The sequence below is a fragment of the Solanum dulcamara genome, chromosome 8, assembly GCF_947179165.1.
Source record: "Solanum dulcamara chromosome 8, daSolDulc1.2, whole genome shotgun sequence".
Classification (NCBI taxonomy): Eukaryota; Viridiplantae; Streptophyta; class Magnoliopsida; order Solanales; family Solanaceae; genus Solanum; species Solanum dulcamara.
Genome location: NC_077244.1, coordinates 77,105,185 through 77,128,515, shown reverse-complemented (window position 1 = coordinate 77,128,515; position 23,331 = coordinate 77,105,185). Strand labels below are relative to the sequence as shown.

Below are 23,331 nucleotides of genomic sequence, written 5' to 3'. Positions count from 1 at the left end.
GATCTTCGGTTATATTCCTCATGCTTTCAATGGCACTAAACATACTAAGATCCACCCCCTCTTCATGCGTTATAATTGAAGAAAGGAGACAGATTTAATTAAAATTTGAACTTTATGAGTTGTAACGATAATTTTAAATTAATATAATACAATATATAATAACTGAGTACATGATCAAATACTTATTTATATATATATAAAATTGATTTTTTTAGTGAATTTACATGAACTCGAATATAACATGCTAGCTCCATCTTTGTTGAAGATGATGAATTTCGCTCCTATTTCCTAACTATTCCTGCTCAAGTAACTGAACATTTGTGTTTGTACCTTAGAACCTTTTTGATATTGTCCCTTAATAAGTTAATTTATTAAGAGAAGATTGAAAATCCCTTTCCAGCTCCTCTCTTATATATGAAAGAAGTAGTTATTTTTCAAAACCTAGCACCAAAACATTTTAATTCCCTTTTCGTTTTCCGGTAAAACACTTCATTGTATTATTTAAAACTTTGTTTCAGTTGTCCATAAGACACTATGTCACCAGTTACAACACAGCTTGGAAAGGCAGAATCCCAAGAAATTCTATTTATACAATTATGAGCTAACATATTCCATGTTCGAGGAATATGTATAATCTTGATTTCTTCAAAAGATTTCATCAATCGCCAGATATCCTCACAAATGGTCTTTCTTTCCCAAGATATCATCACATTCTTTTTGCAACATTTGTATCACATTTTTTGCATTTGATAGAATGTGAACCTTTGATCAACCCTTTTGTAGTGCTCTTTCCATAGCTTTCCGTATTGCTAGTGCTTCAGCAGTTATGGCCTTCCCTACAAATTGAATATGGGTGCCAAAGGCATGAAGCAAATGACCACAACTATCCATAGCCTCCATTCCAATGCTTGTTTTTTCCTTCTCCCTTTGTAAACCTGCATTTGTGAAAACAACAACTCCATCTCGGGCCATAGTAATCGTTACATCATACATCTTGTTAGGTATAGGAATCAAAGAAGCCAAATTTTGCACAACATCATCATATTCATGTAAATCAAATAAAGTTTTATTAACTATGTCGTTAGGTTCAGATGTGCCACCATTAAAGCACAATGAATTTCTCACTTTCCACATTTGCCATAAGAGAGAAACACTCAACCTTAGTAGCTCAATGGATTCTGGATATTGACCTGTATTATAAAATAAGCCATTCTTTCATATTGTAAAATTCATAACATTTTCTAAATTGGGCCAGTTGATGGGATCCAACTTCCAAACTATTTGAGTTTTTGAGCATCTAAAAAATATATGGTCAATTGTTTCAGATTCTAAGCCATAGACCCCGCAAACATCACAATTTTGATGCAATCTCTTAGAAATATAAGCATTAACAGGAAGAACATTAAGAATGCATTTCCTAAGGAAATATTTATACTTGTTTTTTATTTTAAGTGACCACAAAAAAGTCCAAAAAGATTTAGGGAAAGATTGACCACTAGTTTAAGGTTTTTTAGTTTTAGGGTCGGTATTATTGGCTAGACTTTTTGCTAGATGATAACCAAATCTTATCTCGTATTTTTCTGAATTTGTATAATGCTAAATAACTTTATCAGTACTTTCCGTGCTAGATATTGAGATAGACAAAATGGAGTTGATATCATTTGGGCAAAATAATAATGAAGATCTTGATTATTCCCGGTGTTGATCTATAAGATCGCTTACCCTCAGCTGTGAATTTATAATTCCCTCCTGTTTCTCCCTATTCTAATTATTGGCTTTTTCATTCTTCCTTTAATTAGTTCTCTTGTTTGGAATATACCAACACTTGAGAGCCCATAATCCTCATGTCAAATAAAAAAATTCCTTAACTATTCGACTCAAATATATACAAATTGATATGATCCTCAAGTAATAAAAAGGCAAGGGCAATTTAAAAGACAAATCATGAAGAGAAAATTATTAACAATGAGGTAACCTAAGCAAAACTCTTTTATAAAAGTAACAAAACGTGGAGATTTCAAATTTACCATTCCAGATACCTAAATTGAAAGGCGGATGGAGCCTTTCAATGATGAGTTCAACTTAACTCAATATTTAAAATTTCAATAAATATTTTTAAACTCATAATTTAGTTAAGATCTCATAATTTCAAAAGTACAATCATGAATTTAACAATAAAGTTGAATTAATTAAATTTAAATTTTAAATTTGTATTTCGTATGATTTGTGTTTAAAATTGAAATTAAGTCACCCATGTGGGTGGATCAAGATCCTTATCCAACTAAATAAATATATAGGTATTACCTATTTATTGCAATATTAATAACAAAATGAGAAAAAAGACATATCTTCTGAAGCGTTGTGTCACTTCAGAAATATAAAGAGTCTTAATATTATTCAAAATTCTTAGCTTGAGAAAATATAATTTTTTCCTCCAAGACATAAAGAGAGAAGAAAGACATCTCTCTTCCAAAAAGATAGAAAACAATCTCTCTCATATTCTCCGTGAAGAACTGTGGTTATAGATTCGTATGAAGATGAAAGCGATCTTCACTGAATACAACTGTGTAGCTCGTATTTATTGCATATATGTCCGTCAACTAGAGAAACAAATTGAATGGATCTTGGGATGAACTCTGTGTCTCGATCGGATGATTATTTTACTTCAGTTTGCTTACATTTGCAACATGTTGAGAATATAAGAGTGTATAAAAGTGTGTTTTCTCAGTTAGCTTAATTATTATGCTTTTAAATGAGATGGTCACGTCAAAAAATTTTACGTGCTTGATTTATTAAAAAAAAAATTAGACTCACACAAATGAAGTGTGAGCACATGTGTCATGTGCCTAGGCTTAATTTCTGGCTCAATGCTCTAGATCAACCGACAAAGAATTGAGAAATATCAGGTAATTAGCGTAAGCGTACGGGTTACATTATGATTGAAAATTCACGAGCTTCATGCAAAGCTTAATTTTTTAATCTATTGACTATTTATATAGATGCCTAGAATGCATTTTGAAATAGAGAAACGTACAGGAACATGTTATCCCTGGGATTCAAACTTTCCCCTAATTCCAATATTACACTTACCAACAGAAACCAATACAATTTTCGTACCAAATTCCACAAGGTTCTTGCAACTACTACTAGCAGATCAAACAGTGATAATGTGGAGCTTGGAGGGCCGGAAGTGGCACTGCCGGAGGGCCTCAAGCGAGAAATGATGCCGAAACACTTGGCGGTCATTATGGATGGTCACAGAAGGTGGGCAACACAGAAAGGCTTGACCGTAGAGCAAGGTCACCGTGCTGGCGGAGAGAAACTTCAAGTCCTCACTCGCCTTTGTAGCAAGTGGGGAGTCAAAGTTCTCACGGTGTTTGCATTTTCTACTGAAAATTGGATTCGCTCTAAAGTAAGTCGTTCTTTTAATTTTCTTTGAGACAAAATTTTACAATGAAAACTATCATTTTTTTTATCTATCATCTCAAACCATTTATTTCAAAATAAAAAACTATAACTTTTGGATAAGGCGTAATCGAATACTACTGAATATCATTGAATTTTTTGAAGCAGGATGTTTGAATTTCAGAGGTAACTCTTATCTTTTTTAACAACAGATATACAGAAGGACAATATTTTCCTATTTGAAGAGGAAATCATATACATTTATATTACACGTCATTTATTTATTTCTAATACATTAATATATATATATATACACACAATAACCCCATGATAAAAATCATCAAGGTGAAAAAGAAAAATGAATTCTCTATTTTATCTGTTAACGAATCTCAATAATTGGGTGATGCAGGAGGAGGTTGACTTTCTCATGGAGTTATTTTTAGATATGGCAAGCTCACAAGAAAAATTGGATGAGTGGACAAGGTAGGATCTTTTAAAATGTTTGCCTGTATAATCATTAAGTATTATTTTTCTTGTTGCAATTCCTTAATAAGTTTGGATATATCTAAATAATTAAAATTGATTGTAAAATCTTAATATTAATTAAAATGTCTATATCACTATATATTATCATTACCCACCATTGTAAATTACGTATCCCAACCGCTGCATTTTATTATTAACTATCACCCTACCACCCACCATCCTAAGCCACAACACCATCGTTATCAATTCCTATAATCGCCCACCACCGTTTACAATCATCACCCATGCCAATCATCACTATGTCATACCACTGTCATCGTTATCAGTCTAGTGACTCTCCACCACCAAGGCGACTGACTCTTCCACTGCTACATGAACCATCCGCTCCTTTTTCGATTCTTCTTCTATATAAGTGAATAGATCTTTGTGATTCAATCGATTCGATTCTCGTTCTCACCCTCGGCGAACGTGAATCATTAATATCAGTCACTATCACTATTTGCTAAGACTACCATTCCGAGTTGACACCCATAATCATCATCATGTCATCACTAACCATTACCATCCATTTTTGATGATTTAATATTTAGATATGTATTCAGATTAAATATTTAAATTTTTAATTTACATCTTAATATTTGTGATGTCTAAAAAAAAAAAATTGAACGCATTATTTTACGTGATAGGGATGATATACGAGTATCATGTATTGGGGATAAATCAGTCCTAACCAAGTCTTTACGGGGAGCTCTCACTGTGATGGAGGAGAAGACGAAATCTAATACGGGACTGCATCTTATGATTGCAATCAATTACAGTGGACGACATGATATATTACAAGCAACCAAAAGCATTGCCAGTAAAGTAAATAATGGACATTTAGCTGTACAAGACATTGACCAGAGCCTTTTTAAACAAGAACTGGAAACTCGTTGTGCCGAATTTCCTGAACCAGATTTATTAATTCGAACAAGTGGAGAGCAAAGAGTTAGCAACTTCATGTTATGGCAATTAGCTTATACTGAACTCTATTTTGCAAAAAAGTTATTTCCTGACATGGAAGAAGTTGATTTCATCGAGGCTTTAATTTCGTTTCAGTCGAGAGGAAGACGGTATGGTGGATCGATCACATAAAGTCTGATATTAAAGAACTTTAATATATAGTTGAGAATTAATCCTCTATTCAAAATATGTATTCTCTCTTGAATTTCTTATTGTTAGGAGTAATAGCTAGTAAGTACTAATTATTCATTTCTATGTTGGGTCGATTTCTGGTTACCGTAAGAAATAAGTATAACTCATCCTTGGAAGTTATATATGTGGATTGATTCATGTAGCATATAACATATATATATATATATATATAGGCATAATACATAAACATGCTCTTTTAATTTGATCTCATCTAACATGCATCTATATATGTCCTCCTACTTTGGGGTGCACAACTAGATGATCATGAAAAAGAAAGAGAGAATTAGGATAAAAAAATTCAAAAATTTGATGATGACGAATTCTTTTCTTTAATAATATGCGTCACTTTTTTAAATTTGTTTACGGTATCAACTTTTGAGATGATAATAATACATTTTAAATATGATTAGAGAATATTAAATCGACAGTAAAATATAGTAACTTTTTTCATACAACTACTTAAGGTAACTTATTACTTTTCTTAAATATATCTAAATTGCACATCATGTCTATTACCATTTAGTAGTAATTACTAATTTGGATGGACCACTTTTAGTGTACAATGCTTAGCCACGAAGGGGGGAAATGAGCTAATTGAAGATATATATATATATATAAAAGGACTATAATAACCTGCTATATTTGATTTGGTTGATATGTGACATGTGAGTAGCATCAATATCCAAGTATATTAACAATATAAATTTAATGAATTTAGGGAAGCTAAATCTACATCTATGGAAAATTTCTCCTTTCATCATTTTATATCTATTTTTTCCTTTTTGGTAATAAGAAAATATTACTAATATATAGATACTGAAGCATTCATCCATAGTAGTTATTGATAACTCCATTAGTTGAGCTTAGACATAAGTGGAAGAAGAAGAAGAATATACAGAGAAGAGAGAATTCTATATTGAATGAGAGAATCTTAGTTTGTTACAAAAATTCCTAGCACATGTATAGTGTGATATATTTATAGACTACACAGTAGCTTTTTTGGAATGTTTAACTACCTTCTAACAACTTATAACAAACTTCTAACAACCTCTAACTGAATCTTAACCATGGTAGTTTGCTAAATCTAAGCTATGGTTAACACTCCTCCTCAAGCTCATGGTTTGAATAGATTCATAACTCCAAGATTGTTCAGCAGCTGTTGATGTTGAGTTTTCCCTAGACTTTTTGTAAGCAGGTTAGCTAACTAGTCCTTTGTGTGTATAAACTCAGTTTTCAGCATTCCTTGGCATATTCTTTCCCTTACAAAATGATAATCTATGTCAATATGTTTGGTCCTTTCATGAAAGATAGAATTTGCAGCAATTTGGATTACACCTTGCTGTCATAGATCATACAAATAGGTAATTTAATGTGAACTCCCAGCTTTTTGAACAAACTAACTAGCCAAGTGATCTCAGCTGCACAATTGGCCATGCTTCTAAACTCAACTTCAGCTGAGCTTCTGGACACTGTCTCTTATTTTTTTGACTTTCAAGATATTAATGCTCCACCAAACTTCACCAGGTATTCAGTGACAGATCTTCTTGTTTCTAGACAAGCTCCCAGTCTGAGTTACAGTAGGTAGTGAGTGTATTTGTATCTTTAGATGGCATCAACAAACCAAGGCTTGGAGCTTCCTTTAGGTATCTGACTACTCTGAGTGTTGACTCCATGTGTGATTCTTTAAGACTATGCATATACTGACTCAGTACTTGGACTGGAAAGGCTATATCAAGTCTGGTCATGGTGAGATATAGGAGTCTTCCCACAAGTCTTTAATACCTTTCAGGTTGCTGTAATAGCTGATCCTCAACTCCACTTTCATGTGGAATGTACTCATCATACTTCACTAAGGTTAACTTCTTATTCTATTCTAATAGAGTTCCTATAGGCTTAGCTCCTCCTAGGCCACATTCAACAATCAATTCCAGGGCATACTTCCTCTGATACATATAAATTCCTTGACTGGATCTAGCACACTCAATACTTAGGAAAAACTTGAGTTCACCTAGATCTTTCATTTTGAATTACTTTTGTAGATCCTTTTTGTATAATCTACAAAACTTGTGTTGCTACCAGTGACCAATAAGTCATCCACATAAACTAGCACAATAAGTATATCACTATCAACTTGCCTAGTGAACAATAAGTAGTCATGATCAACAAGGACTCAGTTAACTTTAAGTTCCACTACCTAGGGGTTTGTTTGAGTCCATACAATGACTTATAAAATTTGCAGACCTTAGTACTATTCTCCCCCTATCTAGCAAAGCCATCTGGAATAGACATGTACACCTCCTCTAATAAATCCCTATTGACAAAGGCATTGTGGACATTCATTTAATGGATAAACCACCCTCTAGAAGTATCAAGAGCCAAAATTGCTCTCACAGTGACCATTTTTGCTACTAGACTAAAGGTGTCACTGTAGTCTAAGCCTTCTTGTTGATTAAAGCCTTTGGCAACTAGCCTAGATTTCAATCTTTCCACCTCATTTGTGGATTTATATTTGATTTTGTACACTCACTTACAGCCAATAAGTCTCTTGCTAGGTGGTAAATCAACTAAGGATCGGGTATGATTAGCTTCTAAAGCATCAATCTCCAACTGCATGGCCTGAACCCACTGAGGATAAAAAAAGGCAGCCTTATAAGAAGTTGGTTCTGTAATGGCTGACTATGCAGCTAGACATGTGCTATAAGATGGAGAAAGATGAGCATAAGACATGTGATCAGCAATAGGAAAAGAACAAGAGTTGCTTTTGGGTTTGGTAACAAAGTCTTGAAGCCAAGATGGAGGCTTACTAGATCTAGAGGATTTCCTAGAAGGGACAGGAGCAAGTAGAGGCAGAGATATATTAGGAGAGTTAATAGAAGTAGAGAGAGGTTGAGACTAAGGTTGATCAAGAGGTGCTTCAAGAGGAGAAGAAGAAGATGGTTGAATGGAACTCGAGTCTAGGTGTGCAGGAGGTGTAGGAGAAGAATCTACAAGTGTGAGTACTAGAAAGATAGGATCAGAAGAAACTTGCACATCCTTGAAAGGAAAGACATCTTCTTTAAACACAACATGTCTATTAACAAAGAAGGACTTAGAGTTCAAATCATATAGCAGGTAGCTATTCTGAGAGGAGGAGTAGCCCATGAGAACAGCTGGTATAGCTCTAGGAGAAAATTTGTCAAGAATTTTTGGACATGTAACATAGAAAAGACAACCAAAGATCCTAATGTAATCTAAGGAAGGAGGATGCAAATGAAGTATCTCAAATGGAGTCTTATAGTGAAGAAGTTGTGAGGAAATTCTATTGAGAAGATATATTGCAGTGGTGACACACTCACCCCAGAATCTTAAGGGAACAGAAGATTGGAACCTGAGTGTCCTGTCCATCTTTAAGATAGTTCTATGCTTCCTCTCAGCAACACCATTATGTTTAGGGGTATATACACAAGTACTTTGATGGAGGATTCCAAGGGTAGATACCATTGTGTGAAATGCAGTACTAAAGAATTCACTCCCATTATCAATTCTCGGTATCTTAACAGTTGTTGATGGGGTTGCATCAAGGATCAGCTCTTAGCCCGTTCCTATTTGCCTTGGTGATGGATGGATTGACGCGACAAATTCAAGGTGAGGTGCCATGGTGTATGCTTTTTGCGGACGACATAGTCCTCATCGATGAGACTCGTAGCGGAGTTAACGCTAAGCTGGAAGATTGGAGACGCACCTTGGAGTCTAAGGGGTTTAAGCTGAGTAGGACCAAGACAGAGTACCTAGAGTGCAAGTTCAGTGAGACACCTCAAGAGGTTGGCGCGGAAGTTAGGCTCGGGGACCAAGCCATCCAAAAGAGAAGTAGTTTTAAGTACCTTGGTTCTATCATGCAAGACAGCGGAGAGATCGACGAGGATGTCACACACCGTATTGGGGCAGGATGGATGAAATGGAGGCTCGCCTCCGGTGTGTTATGTGACAAGAAGGTGCCACCACAACTTAAGGGCAAGTTCTACAAAGTGGTCGTTAGACCAGCTATGTTATATGGGGCAGAGTGTTGGCCAGTTAAGGTCTCCCACGTGCAAAAGATGAAGGTTGCCGAGATGAGAATGTTGAGATGGATGTGTGGGCATACCAGGAGTGACAGGATTAGAAATGAGGCTATTCAAGAAAAGGTAGGAGTGGCCTCGGTGGAAGACAAGATGTGGGAAACGCGACTGAGATGGTTTGGACATGTGAAGAGGAGAGTCCCAGATGCACCAGTGCGGAGATGTGAGAGGTTGGCCATGGATGGTTTCAGAAGAGGTAGGGGTAGGCCGAAGAAATATTGGGGAGAGGTGATCAGACAGGACATGACGCATTTATGACTTACCGAGGACATGACCCTAGATAGGAGGGTGTGGAGGACACACATTAGGGTAGAAGGCTAGTACATAGTGGTTTTATTCTCCCTTATTCGTAGGCCTATTAACGCACTATGATTTCTTGTACTCTGATGAATGTTATTTATGGTATTTATGTTATTATCTAATAATATCTACTATTTTTTGTGCTTTGATTATACTATTGTTTGGACCGTTTTCGTCATCTACTTATTTACTCTAATATTCTTGTCTGACCTTTTTCTATGCTTTTATTGAGCCGAGGGTCTTTCGGAAACAGCCGTCCTACATTGGTAGGAGTCAGGTCTGCGTACACTCTACCCTCCCTAGACCCCACGATATGGGATTTCACTGAGTTGTTGTTGTTGTTGTTGTTGGTATCTTAACAGTTGTGGAGAATAAATTATGAACCTGTGTGAAAAAATCTCTTAACACCACTATGGCATCTGACTTAGAGGCTATAAGAAATACCCAAGTAAATCTAGAATAATCATCTACCACAGTCACAAAGTACTTCATCCCATTATGAGTAGTTACCCTATAGGGACCCCAAATATCACAATGAACCAACTCAAATACTGCATTTGAAATATGAGAACTTACAGGAAAATGAAGTTTAGTTTTCTTAGCAAGTGGGCAAACAGTACAAGCAGAGTGCTCATTGTCTAAAACATCAATACTGGAGGATTTATTTATTATATCTATGCATGACCTAGTCTTTTATTCCATAGAGAAGCTGGGGTAGAACTACCAACTGAGTTGACACTACTCCTTGCAGAAAGAGCAGAAGCTATACTTGTGGGTTGAGGTGTAACACTATTGAGAGCTACCTTCAGAACACCTTCCTTCAGAATGTAGAGACCTTGATCCTCTTTACCAATCCCCTTGACCTGACCACTGAAAAGATCCTGAAAAATACAGAAGTCCGGAAAGAAAGTTGTCATACACTTGAGATCTTTGGTGAGTTGTGACACAAACATGAGATTGCATTTGAAGTCAGGGACAAACAGAACATTGCCAATAAGTTGATCACCAAGGATATGTGTACTACCAATATGTGAGACTGACATAACATTCCCAGTAGGTAAAAGAACTTGTCTCCTCTTAGATTGTGGTATTGTGTGACATTTATCTAGTAGCTCAATCTTAAAGGTCATATGACTTGTGGCTGCAGTATAAACTATCCATCTTTTATCTACATATTTAGACACTAAAGTAGATAGAACACTACCTGCAGTAGCTCCTTTAGCTAAGTGTTCTCCTTCATTTTCACCTCCTTTGGCCAGCATCTGCATGATCTGATGGTACTGATCCTGTGTGTTGCAGGTGTAGTTGTGTTGGCAGTAGGTTATGTACCTACAAACTGAGTAGCCTCAACCTGATTTGCATAGGAATTGAAGCAGGTGTTTCCACTCTTCTTCTTTAACTTCCATCCAACTGGATAGCCTTTCACTTTGAAACATTATTCCTTAGTATGTCCCCTGTAACCATAGAATTCACACACAAGAAGTGGTTTTTGAGACTTTGGTGGCTTGAATTAGTTATCATAGTGTCCTCTTCCTGACTTACCATCACCTCTTGGTTAATGGCCCTGATTAGGACCACATCCACCATTTTTGTTTAATAGAGCAGTGCTTTCAACAATTTTAGGAATGACATTTTCATGACCTGCACTTGCCAAGTTTGTTTGGCTTTCATGATCTACTATCAGAGAGTAGGCTTTGTTTAAGCTGAGAATTGGAGTCTGCATCAGTATTTGAACTCTAGCAACTGAATATGACTTATTTAATCCCATAAGAAATTTAAGTAATCTCTGGTATTCAAAGTGCTCTTGGAACTTTTTTGATTCAGCACAAGAACACCTTAGGCATGACATGATCGAATCAAACTCATTCCACACCCTCTTAGGTTAGTATAGTAATCTGTAACTGTCATAGTTTCTTGAGTAAGACTATGAAGCCCAATCATGCCTCTAACTGGGACGTGCCTGAACTCTGCCCTTGGTCCACTTCCTTATCCTTTCGCTCCCCAATATGGCACCAAGGTTCTTCATCTCCAGGCACCTAGAATAGCCGTGAGGACCTCCATATATATAGCAGCCGCTACCCTTCGTGGTCTGCTTCTTCTTCTCGGCATAGCCCTGTCGTCTGAACTTCCTGTCATCGGACTTGTTGGCATCATGGCTCTTGGTGGGAGGGTATTGCTCCTTACCCCTGCTACATCTTTGGCATGACTACTCTTTGTTTCTTTTCCCTTACTTTTGTCATGCCTATCATGCCTAAAGTCTGTCAAGGCTTCGGCTTGCATGTTATGATAGCAATCAATTATAGTGGACGACATGATATATTACGAGCAACCAAAAGGATTGCCAGTAAAGTAAATAATGGACATTTAGCTGTACAAGACATCGACCAGGGCCTCTTTGAACAAGAACTGGAAACTCGTTGTGCCCAATTTCCTGAATCAGATTTGTTAATTCGAACAAGTGGAGAGCAAAGAGTTAGCAACTTCATGTTATGGCAATTAGCTTATACTGAACTCTATTTTGCAAAGAAGTTGTTCCCTGACATGGAAGAAGTTGATTTTATTGAGGCTTTAATGTCGTTTCAGCCAAGACATAGACGTTATGGTGGATCATCACATAAAATCTAATATTCAAAGAACTTCAATAGTATACAACTTAACATAAATCAACTAGCTTTTAACTAATTGATTTAGTATACAATGTTTGAGTTGTTGAACATGTAACTCGTTTAGTATTAAAATTAAATTGTATAAAATTGAGGTGAAAAATATAGTATTAATTAACTATAATTGAATAATAACAGTATCATATATTAATTGAATTAGTATTAAATCGTAACATTGAATTAGTATTAAATCGTAACATGCAAAATTCTTAGATAAACTTGTCCTTCTAGAAAAGCCTTTTAATTTATTTATTTTTAGAACAAATAATAATAATATTTTTTTAAAAAAACGCCTCTAGTGGGATTCAATTAGGTGCCATAGAATGAGGGAAGTTCACTTTCTTAAGTCAAATGTCAACTCATAAGTCATTACTCATCTCATTATTCAAAGATCCTGTGAAATCCATCGGCTACGTCCATTACTTGGACATAAAAAACTGATACAAAAATATATGTCACTCTGTGTTATTTTCCTTTCTCTTAAAGGAAGACCGCTTACCTATACAAGTCTATATTTTCCAAACACTTCATGTCATTGGCCATACTTTGACTCAAAGAGATGGTACCAAGATTGATTAATTAGAAGATCTAGAACCTTTTCTTATTATAATCCCAATATTCAGATCAACTTACCCGTATTTCGATACATACTATGAAATATTATAAGTGAATTATTCAAAGTTCAAGACAGTTGTTGGAAATTTTTTTCATTTTTATTCCTCATTTGCATTTTCTAGGTGATAATTTTAAGAGCTAGAGTTAATTATTCATATTTATGATTTTACTTTGAATTATTTATAATTTTAAGAATAATTTGAGAATAAACTAAAAGGGCAAAATTGAAAAGTGGTGTTCAATTTATGTCTTAAACTTTTTTTTCTTAATAGGTGTGCATTGCCTCAACAATTCACTTATTTTGAAATGGAGTATCTGCTAACATTGATTGTGTCAAAATAATTACACAATCATGTCATGACTTATAAGACAATTATATGCAAGTATTTATGATGAGTTTTTATTGATATCTAACCTTGATATAATAGGTTAAATTATGTTGATAGTGTGAAAGAATTTGTACACTACTAGTGTGTATAACTTTAAGCCCCTTTTTCACACTTTAATTTGAGGTTGGATACCTTGGAATCCTCTTTCCTAACAATATCTTTGTAATCTTAAACTGAATTCATTCGATTTGTAATGAATGGAGCTTGTTCCATTGGTAAGGGGTGTTTTTTGTAACCCTGTGTGTGTTCGGTGGGAAGGAAAATGATTTCTTGGATTTTTCTTTTAGAACATAAGTAAGTTTTTTATTTATTTTTTATATTTGATAAATAAGTAAAAATATTATTTTAAAAATATTTGTATATAATTTGAATAAATATTATGGGAAGTAGGGGTATATGGTGGTGGGGAGAGGGTTGAGATGAAAAGAGTTACGTCAGAGGGTGGAAGAATATAATCAATGTGGAATGTCATTAATAGAACTTATAATCAATTACGTAAATCAATAGTTCAAACGGTAGAGCATTTTTCATTTTTATAGGAATTTCAGTACTAGAAACAATAGTATCTCCAATGTTTTCTCAACTTTCATTAGAAAAGTTTTTTTTCTCATTTTTTTAAAAAAAATAATATAAATATTTTCTAAAATATTTAATCAATCTAATATGAAAAAATTAAAAAACATCCTTGTACCTAACACCCTATATGAATTCTTATTTTCATAAGGAAAGATAAAAAAAAAAAAAAGCAACGCCGGGAAATGAGACAATAAAAAGCCTTCAAAGTCATATGCCTCCAATACGTCACCATCGTTCATCAATTAGTTGGTTTTACGTTCGTCGACTTCAAAAATTCTTTTTTCAACATCATACTTGATATTTGCACTACACTATTATACATTAAAATTAAATTATAAAATTGAGGTGAAAATATAGTATTAATTAAATAATAACAATATCATATATTAATTCAATAAACCCTTGTGGTCGGACCTTTTTCCGAATCCTGCGCATAGCGAAAGCTTTAGTGCACCGGACTGCTCTTTTTTAATATCATATATTAATTGAATTAGTATTAAATCGTAAAATTCTTGGATAAACTTTTTTAGCAAATCCTTTAATTTCTTTTAGAACAAATTTAAAAGAAAAAACAAAGCGTCTCTGGTGGGATTCAATTATGTGGCATAGAGATGAGGGAAGTTCAGTTTCTCAAGTCAAATGTCAACTGATTAGTCATTACTCATCTCATTATTCAAAGATGTACTGAATTCCATTAGCTATCAATACCATTCCTTGGACATAAAAAGTCGAGACAAACAAATAAGAAACTCTTTGTTGTTTTCCTTTCTCTTAAAGGAAGAGCCGTTTACCTATACAGGTCAATATTTGTCGAACACTTAAAGTCATTACTTACACTTTGACTCAAGAGATGGTACCATGTTTGATTGGTAAATTTTCATCTGCATTTTGACTAATTCTACGAAATATCTATTACCTTTCACTAGCACAAATGAGTAACCATGTCCACGACTCTTGAACATTATGAGCCCGTTTGGATGGGCTTAAAAAAAATAATTTTTATGTATGAAGTGTTTTTAAAACTTTGAAGTGCTGAAAGTTATTTTTATAAATAAGCAGTTGAGTGTTTGGATAAAAATGCTTAAATAAGGAAAATTATGTGAATTTTAGGATTAAAAGAATAAAAAGGGTAGTTTGAGAATTTAATTAAAATATAAGGGATATAAAAGTAATTTCTATGGTCAAAGAAAATGACTTTAAGCACTTAGAAAAAAAAAGTTAGGAATCCTAACTTTTCATTTTTGACTGACTTTAAGAACTTTATGGCTTAAAGTTAGCATTAGGCAAACACATCCAAAAGCTAAAAAGGGATTTTAAGTTGGTTTTGACCAACTTAAAGCCCATCCAAACGGGCTCATTCATTTTGCACCTTCTAATCTTACATAATAATAAAGAAAGTTAGCTCTTTCTTCTGTATGAATCGATATTATTCCATTCCAAAAATGAAAGTAGTAGTGAGGCGTCGGTACGGAGTTGCGTCAGCTATGGATATAGACTAGGCTAAGGGACGGACAACTGTAAAATAAACTTCATCTTAGTCTACCCGACTTTGACTTTGACTTGAAAAAGTAAGTTTTCGCCTCTGTTGTCAATTCCAGAGTCATGTCCTTTTGCTTCTCATCATTTTTTCTTTTGAGATTTAAGTTGTATGCACTCATTGAGTCAAAAATAACTACATGATCATGTCACTTATAAGATAATTACATGCAAATGTCTATAATATATAATTATTGATAACCCCATAAATATGATATTTAACATGATATAATAGATTAAACTGCACTGATAGTGTGTGAAAGACTTTGTACACTACCTGTGTGTACAACTTTAAGCCCCTTTTTTCAAACATTTTGGTACCCCACATAAGGAATAGTGAACTCAATATAAATGGCAGAATCAAATTTCACTCAGTAGTATTCCCTTCTCACATATCTCCTAACCTTCTCAATCCCCAAATGGAGCTTCAAACTACTTTTGTTGATTCAAGCTCTCTCATTTTTCTGTCATTCCATATTATTCTCTTCATGTTCCTATACTTATCTTTTCCAGAGTGTGCTTCAGCAGGCATACTTGGGAATCAGACAGACAAATTTGCATTACTTGATCTTAAGTCCAAAATAACTGAAGATCCACAAGGACTCATGGATTCTTGGAATGCCACTCTCAATGTCTGCCAATGGGCTGGTGTTACATGTGGCCATAAACATCAAAGGGTCATTTCTTTAGATCTCAAAGGCCATAGATTGGCTGGCACTATATCACCTAGCATTGGCAATCTTTCATTTCTTCGAATTCTTGACATCTCGGATAACTCCTTTCATGGTCTAATCCCTCCAGATCTTGGCCAATTGATCAGACTTCAAACCATGAACTTAAGCTTCAACTTCTTGGGAGGTGAAATCCCGTTTACCCTGTCTCGTTGCGCTAACGTTGTTAACCTTGTTCTAGACCATAATATCCTTGAAGGACACATTCCTACTGAACTTGGTTCATTGACAAAGCTGGAAATGTTGTACCTCAAGAACAACAATCTCACAGGAAATGTTCCAGATTCTATTGGAAATCTTACATCTCTAACAGAGCTTTACATTTCCTACAATGACTTGGAAGGTGAATTACCTGAAACAATTGTCAATATGAGAAGCTTGATTGAGTTAGGTGTGTCAGTGAACTCTCTTTCCGGAGAGTTTCCCCCTGCACTCTACAATCTTTCATCCCTTCAACTTATAAGCTTGTCATTTAACAAGTTCAGAGGCAGTCTTAGACCAGATATTGGCCTTGCCTTCCCAAATCTTCAGAGACTGTATTTGGCAAACAATTACTTCACTGGTTCAATACCAGCTTCATTGTCCAATTGTTCAGGTCTTCTGCGGCTTGATATTCCTATAAACAATTTCACGGGAAATATACCATTGAGTTTTGGAAACCTCAAGAATCTCTTATGGCTTAATGTTCTCAATAACCAGCTTGGAAGTGGTGCACCTGATGATCTAAATTTCATAAATTCATTAACCAATTGCAGAAAGCTTGAGTTCCTGGACATTGCAAACAACAAATTTGGAGGTATGTTGCCTTACTCTATAACTAATCTCTCGACAACTTTGACAAAGCTACTGATTGGAGACAACAAGATAAGTGGAACCATACCTAGAGAGATCTCCAACCTTGTCAACTTGGATATGCTTAGCATCGAAGGAACTCTTATCAATGGTAGCATTCCTGATTCTATTGGAATGTTATCAAACTTGAAAAAGCTGGAGATGGAATCAAATCAGTTGACAGGAAATATCCCCTCTTCCTTGGGAAACATTAGAGGATTGCTGTACATTTATTTGCAAGACAATAGCTTGGAAGGAACCATACCTTCAAGTTTAGGAAATTGTACATCTCTCCAAAACTTAGACATCTCTCAGAATAAACTCAGTGGTAGTATACCCAAACAAGTCGTTGCACTCTCCTCCCTTTCGGTATTCCTTAATATGTCTTACAACTCTTTGAGTGGTCCCTTGCCTGTTGAAATAGGTAACCTGACCAATCTTGCTGCACTTGACATATCGAACAACAAACTGTCTGGTGAAATTCCACACTCACTGGAGAGCTGTTCATCCCTTGAAATACTCTACCTGCAAGGAAACCTCTTTGAAGGAACAATTCCTCCACTGACTGATTTGAAAAACATTCAGTATCTTGATCTTTCACGTAATAACTTGTCAGGCAACATTCCTGGGAGTATCACCAAGCATGATTTTTTACAGAACCTCAATTTGTCATTTAACCACCTTGATGGAGAGGTGCCAGTTCAAGGTGTTTTTACTGATGCAAGTAGAATTCAAGTGATGGGAAATTTGAATCTTTGTGGGGGAATCAAAGAGCTGCATTTGCATCCATGTCTCAAGCATGCAAATAAAAGATCCAAGAAGCACATTTCCCTCATTTTGGTACTGGCACTGGGTACAATTGCTGCATGTTTAACTTTGTTGCTGCTAGTTTCATATTGCTACGTGAAAAAGGTGAAGCATAGGCCTAGCTCAGCATCTTTATTCAGGGAAGGATACACCAAAGTTTCCTATGAAGATCTCTTAAATGCAACTGGTGGGTTCTCTTCAAATAACTTGATAGGATCAGGAAGTTTTGGCTTGGTTTACAGAGGAAATCTTTCTCCAGAAGGAACAATTATTGCAGTAAAGGTAGTAAAACTTGAAAAAAAGGGTGCTTCGAAAAGCTTTTTGGCTGAATGTGAAGCCTTGAGGAACATCAGGCACCGAAACCTGGTGAGAATCTCAACTGTTTGCTCAAGTGTTGATTTTGATGGCAATGAATTCAAAGCTCTTGTTTACCCATTTATGGAAAATGGGAGCCTAGACGAGTGGTTGCACCCGAAGGAGGAACAGATGCTGCAGAAGAGATTGAGTATCTTACACAGACTAAACATCACAATAGATGTAGCTTCAGCATTGCATTATCTTCACAGTCAATGCCATACATCTATTGTACACTGTGATCTTAAGCCAAGCAATGTTCTATTGGACAATGATCTGACTGCTCTTGTTAGCGACTTTGGTTTGGCAAAGTTCCTGTCTGACTCGGGTCAAAATGCTTATGTAAATCAGTTCAGCTCAAGTGGGATTAAAGGCACAGTAGGTTATGCTGCTCCAGGTAAATATTATTGTGGAGATCTTAGTCTAAATATTGTCTGAACCTCATTTTTTTCTCCATAAAGACCATAACATATTAACAATTTAATTCTGCAATTACATACTTCCTTGAGAGACTCTACATGCTCCTTGTCCTAAGCCCCAAGCATCCGTTACCTTTGCAGATCTCTACCTCCTGATTTTGCGCAATTGATACTTACAGCCAGAGGCAGAGGCAGCCTTAGTTTAATGGATTCAACCAAATCTAGTATTTTCGACACTGAATAATATCTAAGTGGAAAAACTAGTTAAATTTCAACAAATATCATATATTGAACCCATAATTTCAAAAGTACAATGAGTTCAATTCTAAGAATCTTAGACGATCCTCACGTCTCTTCTCTCAAATAATTCCTGACTAGTCATAGTTTTTCGAAGGACCTGAAAAGGAGGTTTCAGCTTTTTAGGGCATTTAACATAACTAGTAATTCTCTATTGGAAAATCGATACAAGTGATCTGTGTTGCTTAGGCATTTTTGACAAATGCTTAGGATCTCTAATATTACTATGGAACACCTTCTCTGATGCATCAAATTTTTCAGAATATGGCATGGGTGGTCAGGTATCAAGTCAAGGAGATGTCTATAGCTTTGGGGTTCTTCTATTGGAGATTTTCACAGGACGAAGACCAACCAGTGAACTATTTGAGGACAACGAAACTCTTCATAGTTTTGTTAAGCAGGCATTGCCCGGTCAAGTGATGGATGTTGTAGATCAATCTGCTTTGTACGAGAAAGAGCCAGGGGATCTAATGGATATACTCAGCTGCAGAAGTGACTTCACAGACAAACTTGTTGAATGCTTGGTTTCTATTCTTACTGCTGGTGTTGCTTGTTCAGTGGAAACTCCACAAGCCAGAATAAACATGGGTCAAGTTATTTTGAATCTCATTTCCATCAGAGACAAATTGAGCAGAATTTTAGATCATTCAGAGAAAGTGGAGATCTCAAGAAAAGGTGAATCATAATGCGGTTAAGGTTTGTAATTGGACTTATTTGACCTCCTCTTCCACATGAATAGAGATCTGTTCAGGGTAAAGATACAATTGACCTATGCTATAGCTTTGCCTTCATTGGTACTTTTCTTTTCTTGTTTCTCTTTGTGTCAACATGACTATTATGTTACTCAGAAAAGTTAACAATTACCCATGTTTGACAGTTTTTTAAAGTAGACTAAGCGAAATAAATAAATAACCTTGGTGGCTTTATATTGCAATTCCTATCTTGGTGTGTCTAGTCTACATCATGTTTCATCTACATGCTAATTAACAACATATCTGCAATCATCAGCACGTCCTACCTGATCTATTAGTTCCATAGGGAGGCAATAAATTAAAAAGTAGCATCCTCTCTCTATAGCACTATGAAGTAAATTTTAACACTCACCAGTAGTCCTTACATGAGCAATTCCCCTCTTTAAAATGATGGAAGCGGTAGCGATCCCTCAATATTAGTTCTCGATCATAAAGCTTGGAGAGAAGCTTGGCTACAGCATGGCAGTCTGCACAAACACGTAAATTCTTCACGATACGAATTGGTTGAGATGGAGCCACACTGATAAGTCCAAATGCCATGGCTAGCTTTTCACTGTGAAGATTTAGCACTTGCTCCTGCATATCTTCTTCTTCAACAAGTTGCAGTATCTGGGACTTGTTGGAAACATAGCCTACATGCTTCAGTTTAGCTGCAATCTCATCCAATTTTGCATAGATTTTATGCGACTGAGGGTGAGTACTATCTCCTACTAGAAACTCATGAACAATACTGTGGACTTCAATTGAGCTACAACCTGGTTCTTTCTTCAATCCACATTCTCTCATACGCTTCCTTAACATGGAAACCTCGTCCCATTTCCCTGATTTCGCATAAATATTGGATAAAAGTACATACGCACCATGATTTTCAGGTTCCAGCTCAACTAAACGGTTACAAGCTTGTTCAGCTAGTTCAAGATTGCTGTGTAATCTACACGCCCCAAGCAGAGCACCCCAAACTGATGGACCAGGGGTTACTGGCATATTATTTATCAGTTCTAGAGCTTCTTCCAGTTCACCTGCACGGCCAAGTATATCAACTAAGCAAGCATAATGTTTTACCCCTGGCACAATCCCATAAACGTTCTCCATTTGGTTAAAGATTGCCCGCCCCTCCTCCACCAACCCTGAGTGGCTGCAAGCACATAATACGTTTATGAGTGTAACGGAATTAGGCTTGACCTTGTGTTCTTGCATTTTCAAGAACAAACTTATTGCTTCCTTGCCACGCCCATGCATTGCTAAGCCAGCAACCATAGCACTCCATACAAAAACATCTCTAATGTTGACAGAATCAAACATCTCAAGTGCTTTTTCCACATCCCCACACTTGGAATACATGTCGATCAATGCAGTAGTGAGGTGACAATTTAACTTTATTCCTTGTTTCTTTATGTACACATGGATCCACCCACCTAAATCAATTGCACCCAACTGAGCACACGCAGATAGAGCACAGACAAGTGTTACCTCATCAGGTTCTGCCTTCTTGATGAGCTGCAACTCATTGAAAACAGACAAAGCCTCCTTCGGTTTACCACTTTGCTCATAAGCTGAGATAAGAGCATTCCATGCAGCAATATCCTGGCTAGGCATGGTATTCAGAACATTTCTTGCTGCATTAAAATTTCCCGCCCTTGCATACCCAACAAGCATAGTTGTCCAAGAAACAATATCCTTCTCCCCCATCTTGCCAAACAATCTCTCAGCATCCTCGATGCTCCCACATTTCATATACATATCAAGAATCGCATTATCTAAAATTAAGCTCTCCCTAATTTCATTCCTCTTGATAAACGAATGCACCCATCTACCAAACTCCAAATCCAACTTCTTACCACAAGCAGACAATACTGCCATCATTGTCACATCGTTAGGCCTCACATTCTCCTCCCCCATCCTATGAAACATCTTCAACGCCTCATCTGCATAACCCCCTTCAGCAAAACCCAATATCATTGTATTCCAAGAAACAACATCCCTTGTCTCCATATTCTCAAAAACCAAGTATGCCGCATCCAAACATCCACAATCAGCATAAAAATGAATCAAAGAATTAAGAACAAAGATATCAAGACCAATCCTCCCTTTAACTACCATCCCATGAAGTCCTTTCCCGAATCGAAAAGCTTTCATCTTGGCAGATGCTTTGAACACAAACGGGTAAGTAAATTTACTGGGAAACTCACGACCCTCACAAAGCATGTTGACAAATATCAAGGCACTTTGAATTGGATCCTGGCTAGAAGAATAGGCACGAATAAGCGCATTCCAAGAGAAGAGATTTGGTTGAGGAATTTGATCAAACACTTTGTGGGCATAATCAAGACTTGAGAAATGCAATAGAGAAGAAGCTTCGATGAGTTTGCTAGCTGAAAATGGGTCGAAGAAAAGCCCAATACGGAGCATTTGAGCATGAATTTGTTTGAGCTGCTTGATGCTGTGGCATTTATCGATGAGTAAGACTAGCGGGTGATTTTCGAAATAGCGGTCGTTGATGACAGTTTTGGAAATCGGGTTCGGTTTTGGAAAGTGTTGGTGACGTGGTAGGGGAATAACCTGACTGTATGGAGTCGCCATAATCTCCTCGTCACTTCTTTTGGACCTTAAAATGAAATATATGTACTTCCTCGTTTCTATTTTAATTTGTTCGTAATTTTTACTTTTATGGTCTTAAATTAAAGATATATATATAATATATCATAATATTTTTTAGCTTTGAGATCTTAAACATATCATGCGACAAATTACAATTAAAAAATTATCAAATTCTTTTTGAAACTGACTAAAAAGAAAAGTAAACTAAACAAATTGAAGTAGAGACCATACATAAAAATAAATATATTACCACATAGCCACTTTTATTTTCTTCACACTAATTCTCTAAAATGTATGAGTTTTTTTTTTAATATTAAATACTCTTATTCCTTCATTTTTACTTGTCACATTTCGTTTCTCAAGAGTCAAATTGAGATTGGGATGCTACTTCGAAGTTCGAATTATAGTCTCGCATAGCCTATTAATCCTTTTTTACTCTTCCAAAATTGTTTGAAAAATAAATAAAATCGAGAGGTCTATATTATAGTTATACTTTTATTTCTTAAAATCATCAACGTCAACGATTTGAAGATATTCTTTTACGAAGCTCCTGCTTTGGTGTAGTGGTTGTGGAAAACTTGTTTGTGGAGAAGTTCTTATTTTATTTTTCGTAACATATGTATTTATCCATTTATCAAATGTTTCAATAGAGGCTAAGCTTGGACTCTATTTTTCTCCTTAATCGCTGTGTTCTTTGTACATCTCATTTGCCAGAGAGAGAACTTTTTGAAAGACAGAAGAAAATTAAATTTCTGGAAAAAATAAAATGAAATAAAAATAGCAACTATGCGTCATCAATCAAAATAACGTTGAAAGATGGCCTCAAATTTTTGAAGAAATGTACAAAAACATAACCAAAAAGAGAGAGAGAGAGAGAGAAATAAAAGTACGGAAAAGGAGAACTATAACCAATTTGGCTGTGTACCATCTCCCTCCATTGTTAATCAGTCAACAAACTGACATGCTAACGCCCAGAAGGAAACAATTTTGGAGAGTGGATAACTACTGATGTTTTAAACCTCGTCGAATTGAATGTTTAAAAGGGGTAAGAACTCCTTTGGCTGGGCAGCATTTTTGCCTCAATTTAAAGGCTCTTAAAGCTAGAAAGTGTATAGATAGAAACCAAAAATTTACTGGGGAGACTACCAGTTTCAGTTGGCAACTTCTGCTTGAGCTAGCTTGTAACCTAATCTTGTAGATGTAACAGAGCTGCAGTTGAAGCCATGCACTGCTCAAATACTAAGAAGGCCAGAAGCTATAGAGTTGATATCTATTTTCTACCTC

At 35.8% G+C, this 23,331-nt stretch overlaps 4 protein-coding genes across 4 annotated transcripts; 3 read left to right on the top strand and 1 right to left on the bottom strand.

Annotated features, from left to right (window-relative positions):
• The first annotated feature begins 3,039 nt into the window (after positions 1-3,039).
• On the top strand, positions 3,040-5,207 carry LOC129900549 (cis-prenyltransferase 7, chloroplastic-like). The gene is made up of 3 exons (XM_055975545.1): positions 3,040-3,412; positions 3,815-3,888; positions 4,578-5,207. The coding sequence occupies exons 1-3, from the start codon at positions 3,041-3,043 to the stop codon at positions 5,023-5,025; spliced, it is 894 nt and encodes a 297-aa protein (XP_055831520.1). The 5' UTR covers position 3,040; the 3' UTR covers positions 5,026-5,207.
• A 6,519-nt stretch (positions 5,208-11,726) lies between these two features.
• LOC129900205 (putative receptor-like protein kinase At3g47110) lies at positions 11,727-16,753 on the top strand. Its single transcript, XM_055975131.1, has 3 exons — positions 11,727-12,081; positions 15,772-16,673; positions 16,745-16,753. Exons 1-3 carry the CDS (start codon positions 11,727-11,729, stop codon positions 16,751-16,753), a joined length of 1,266 nt encoding a protein of 421 aa, XP_055831106.1.
• Positions 16,711-19,641, top strand: LOC129901155 (putative receptor-like protein kinase At3g47110). The gene is made up of 2 exons (XM_055976279.1): positions 16,711-18,378; positions 18,959-19,641. The coding sequence occupies exons 1-2, from the start codon at positions 16,788-16,790 to the stop codon at positions 19,381-19,383; spliced, it is 2,016 nt and encodes a 671-aa protein (XP_055832254.1). The 5' UTR covers positions 16,711-16,787; the 3' UTR covers positions 19,384-19,641.
• LOC129901153 (pentatricopeptide repeat-containing protein At2g29760, chloroplastic) lies at positions 19,595-22,068 on the bottom strand. The gene has a single exon (XM_055976278.1). The coding sequence runs from the start codon at positions 22,027-22,029 to the stop codon at positions 19,798-19,800; it is 2,232 nt and encodes a 743-aa protein (XP_055832253.1). The 5' UTR covers positions 22,030-22,068; the 3' UTR covers positions 19,595-19,797.
• Positions 22,069-23,331: the final 1,263 nt, after the last annotated feature.

Excerpts from the sequence above, each read along its gene's own strand:
- LOC129900205 (XM_055975131.1), top strand. The coding sequence starts at position 11,727 with ATGCCTAAAGTCTGTCAAGGCTTCGGCTTGCATGTTATGATAGCAATC. Across the intron at positions 12,082-15,771 it reads GCCAAGACATAGACGTTATG|AGTGTGCTTCAGCAGGCATA; the intron begins GTGGATCATCAC and ends TATCTTTTCCAG.
- LOC129901155 (XM_055976279.1), top strand. The coding sequence starts at position 16,788 with ATGTTGCCTTACTCTATAACTAATCTCTCGACAACTTTGACAAAGCTA. Across the intron at positions 18,379-18,958 it reads AGTAGGTTATGCTGCTCCAG|AATATGGCATGGGTGGTCAG; the intron begins GTAAATATTATT and ends CAAATTTTTCAG.
- LOC129901153 (XM_055976278.1), bottom strand. The coding sequence starts at position 22,029 with ATGGCGACTCCATACAGTCAGGTTATTCCCCTACCACGTCACCAACAC.
- LOC129900549 (XM_055975545.1), top strand. The coding sequence starts at position 3,041 with ATGTTATCCCTGGGATTCAAACTTTCCCCTAATTCCAATATTACACTT. Across the intron at positions 3,413-3,814 it reads AAAATTGGATTCGCTCTAAA|GAGGAGGTTGACTTTCTCAT; the intron begins GTAAGTCGTTCT and ends TGGGTGATGCAG. Across the intron at positions 3,889-4,577 it reads AAATTGGATGAGTGGACAAG|GGATGATATACGAGTATCAT; the intron begins GTAGGATCTTTT and ends TTTACGTGATAG.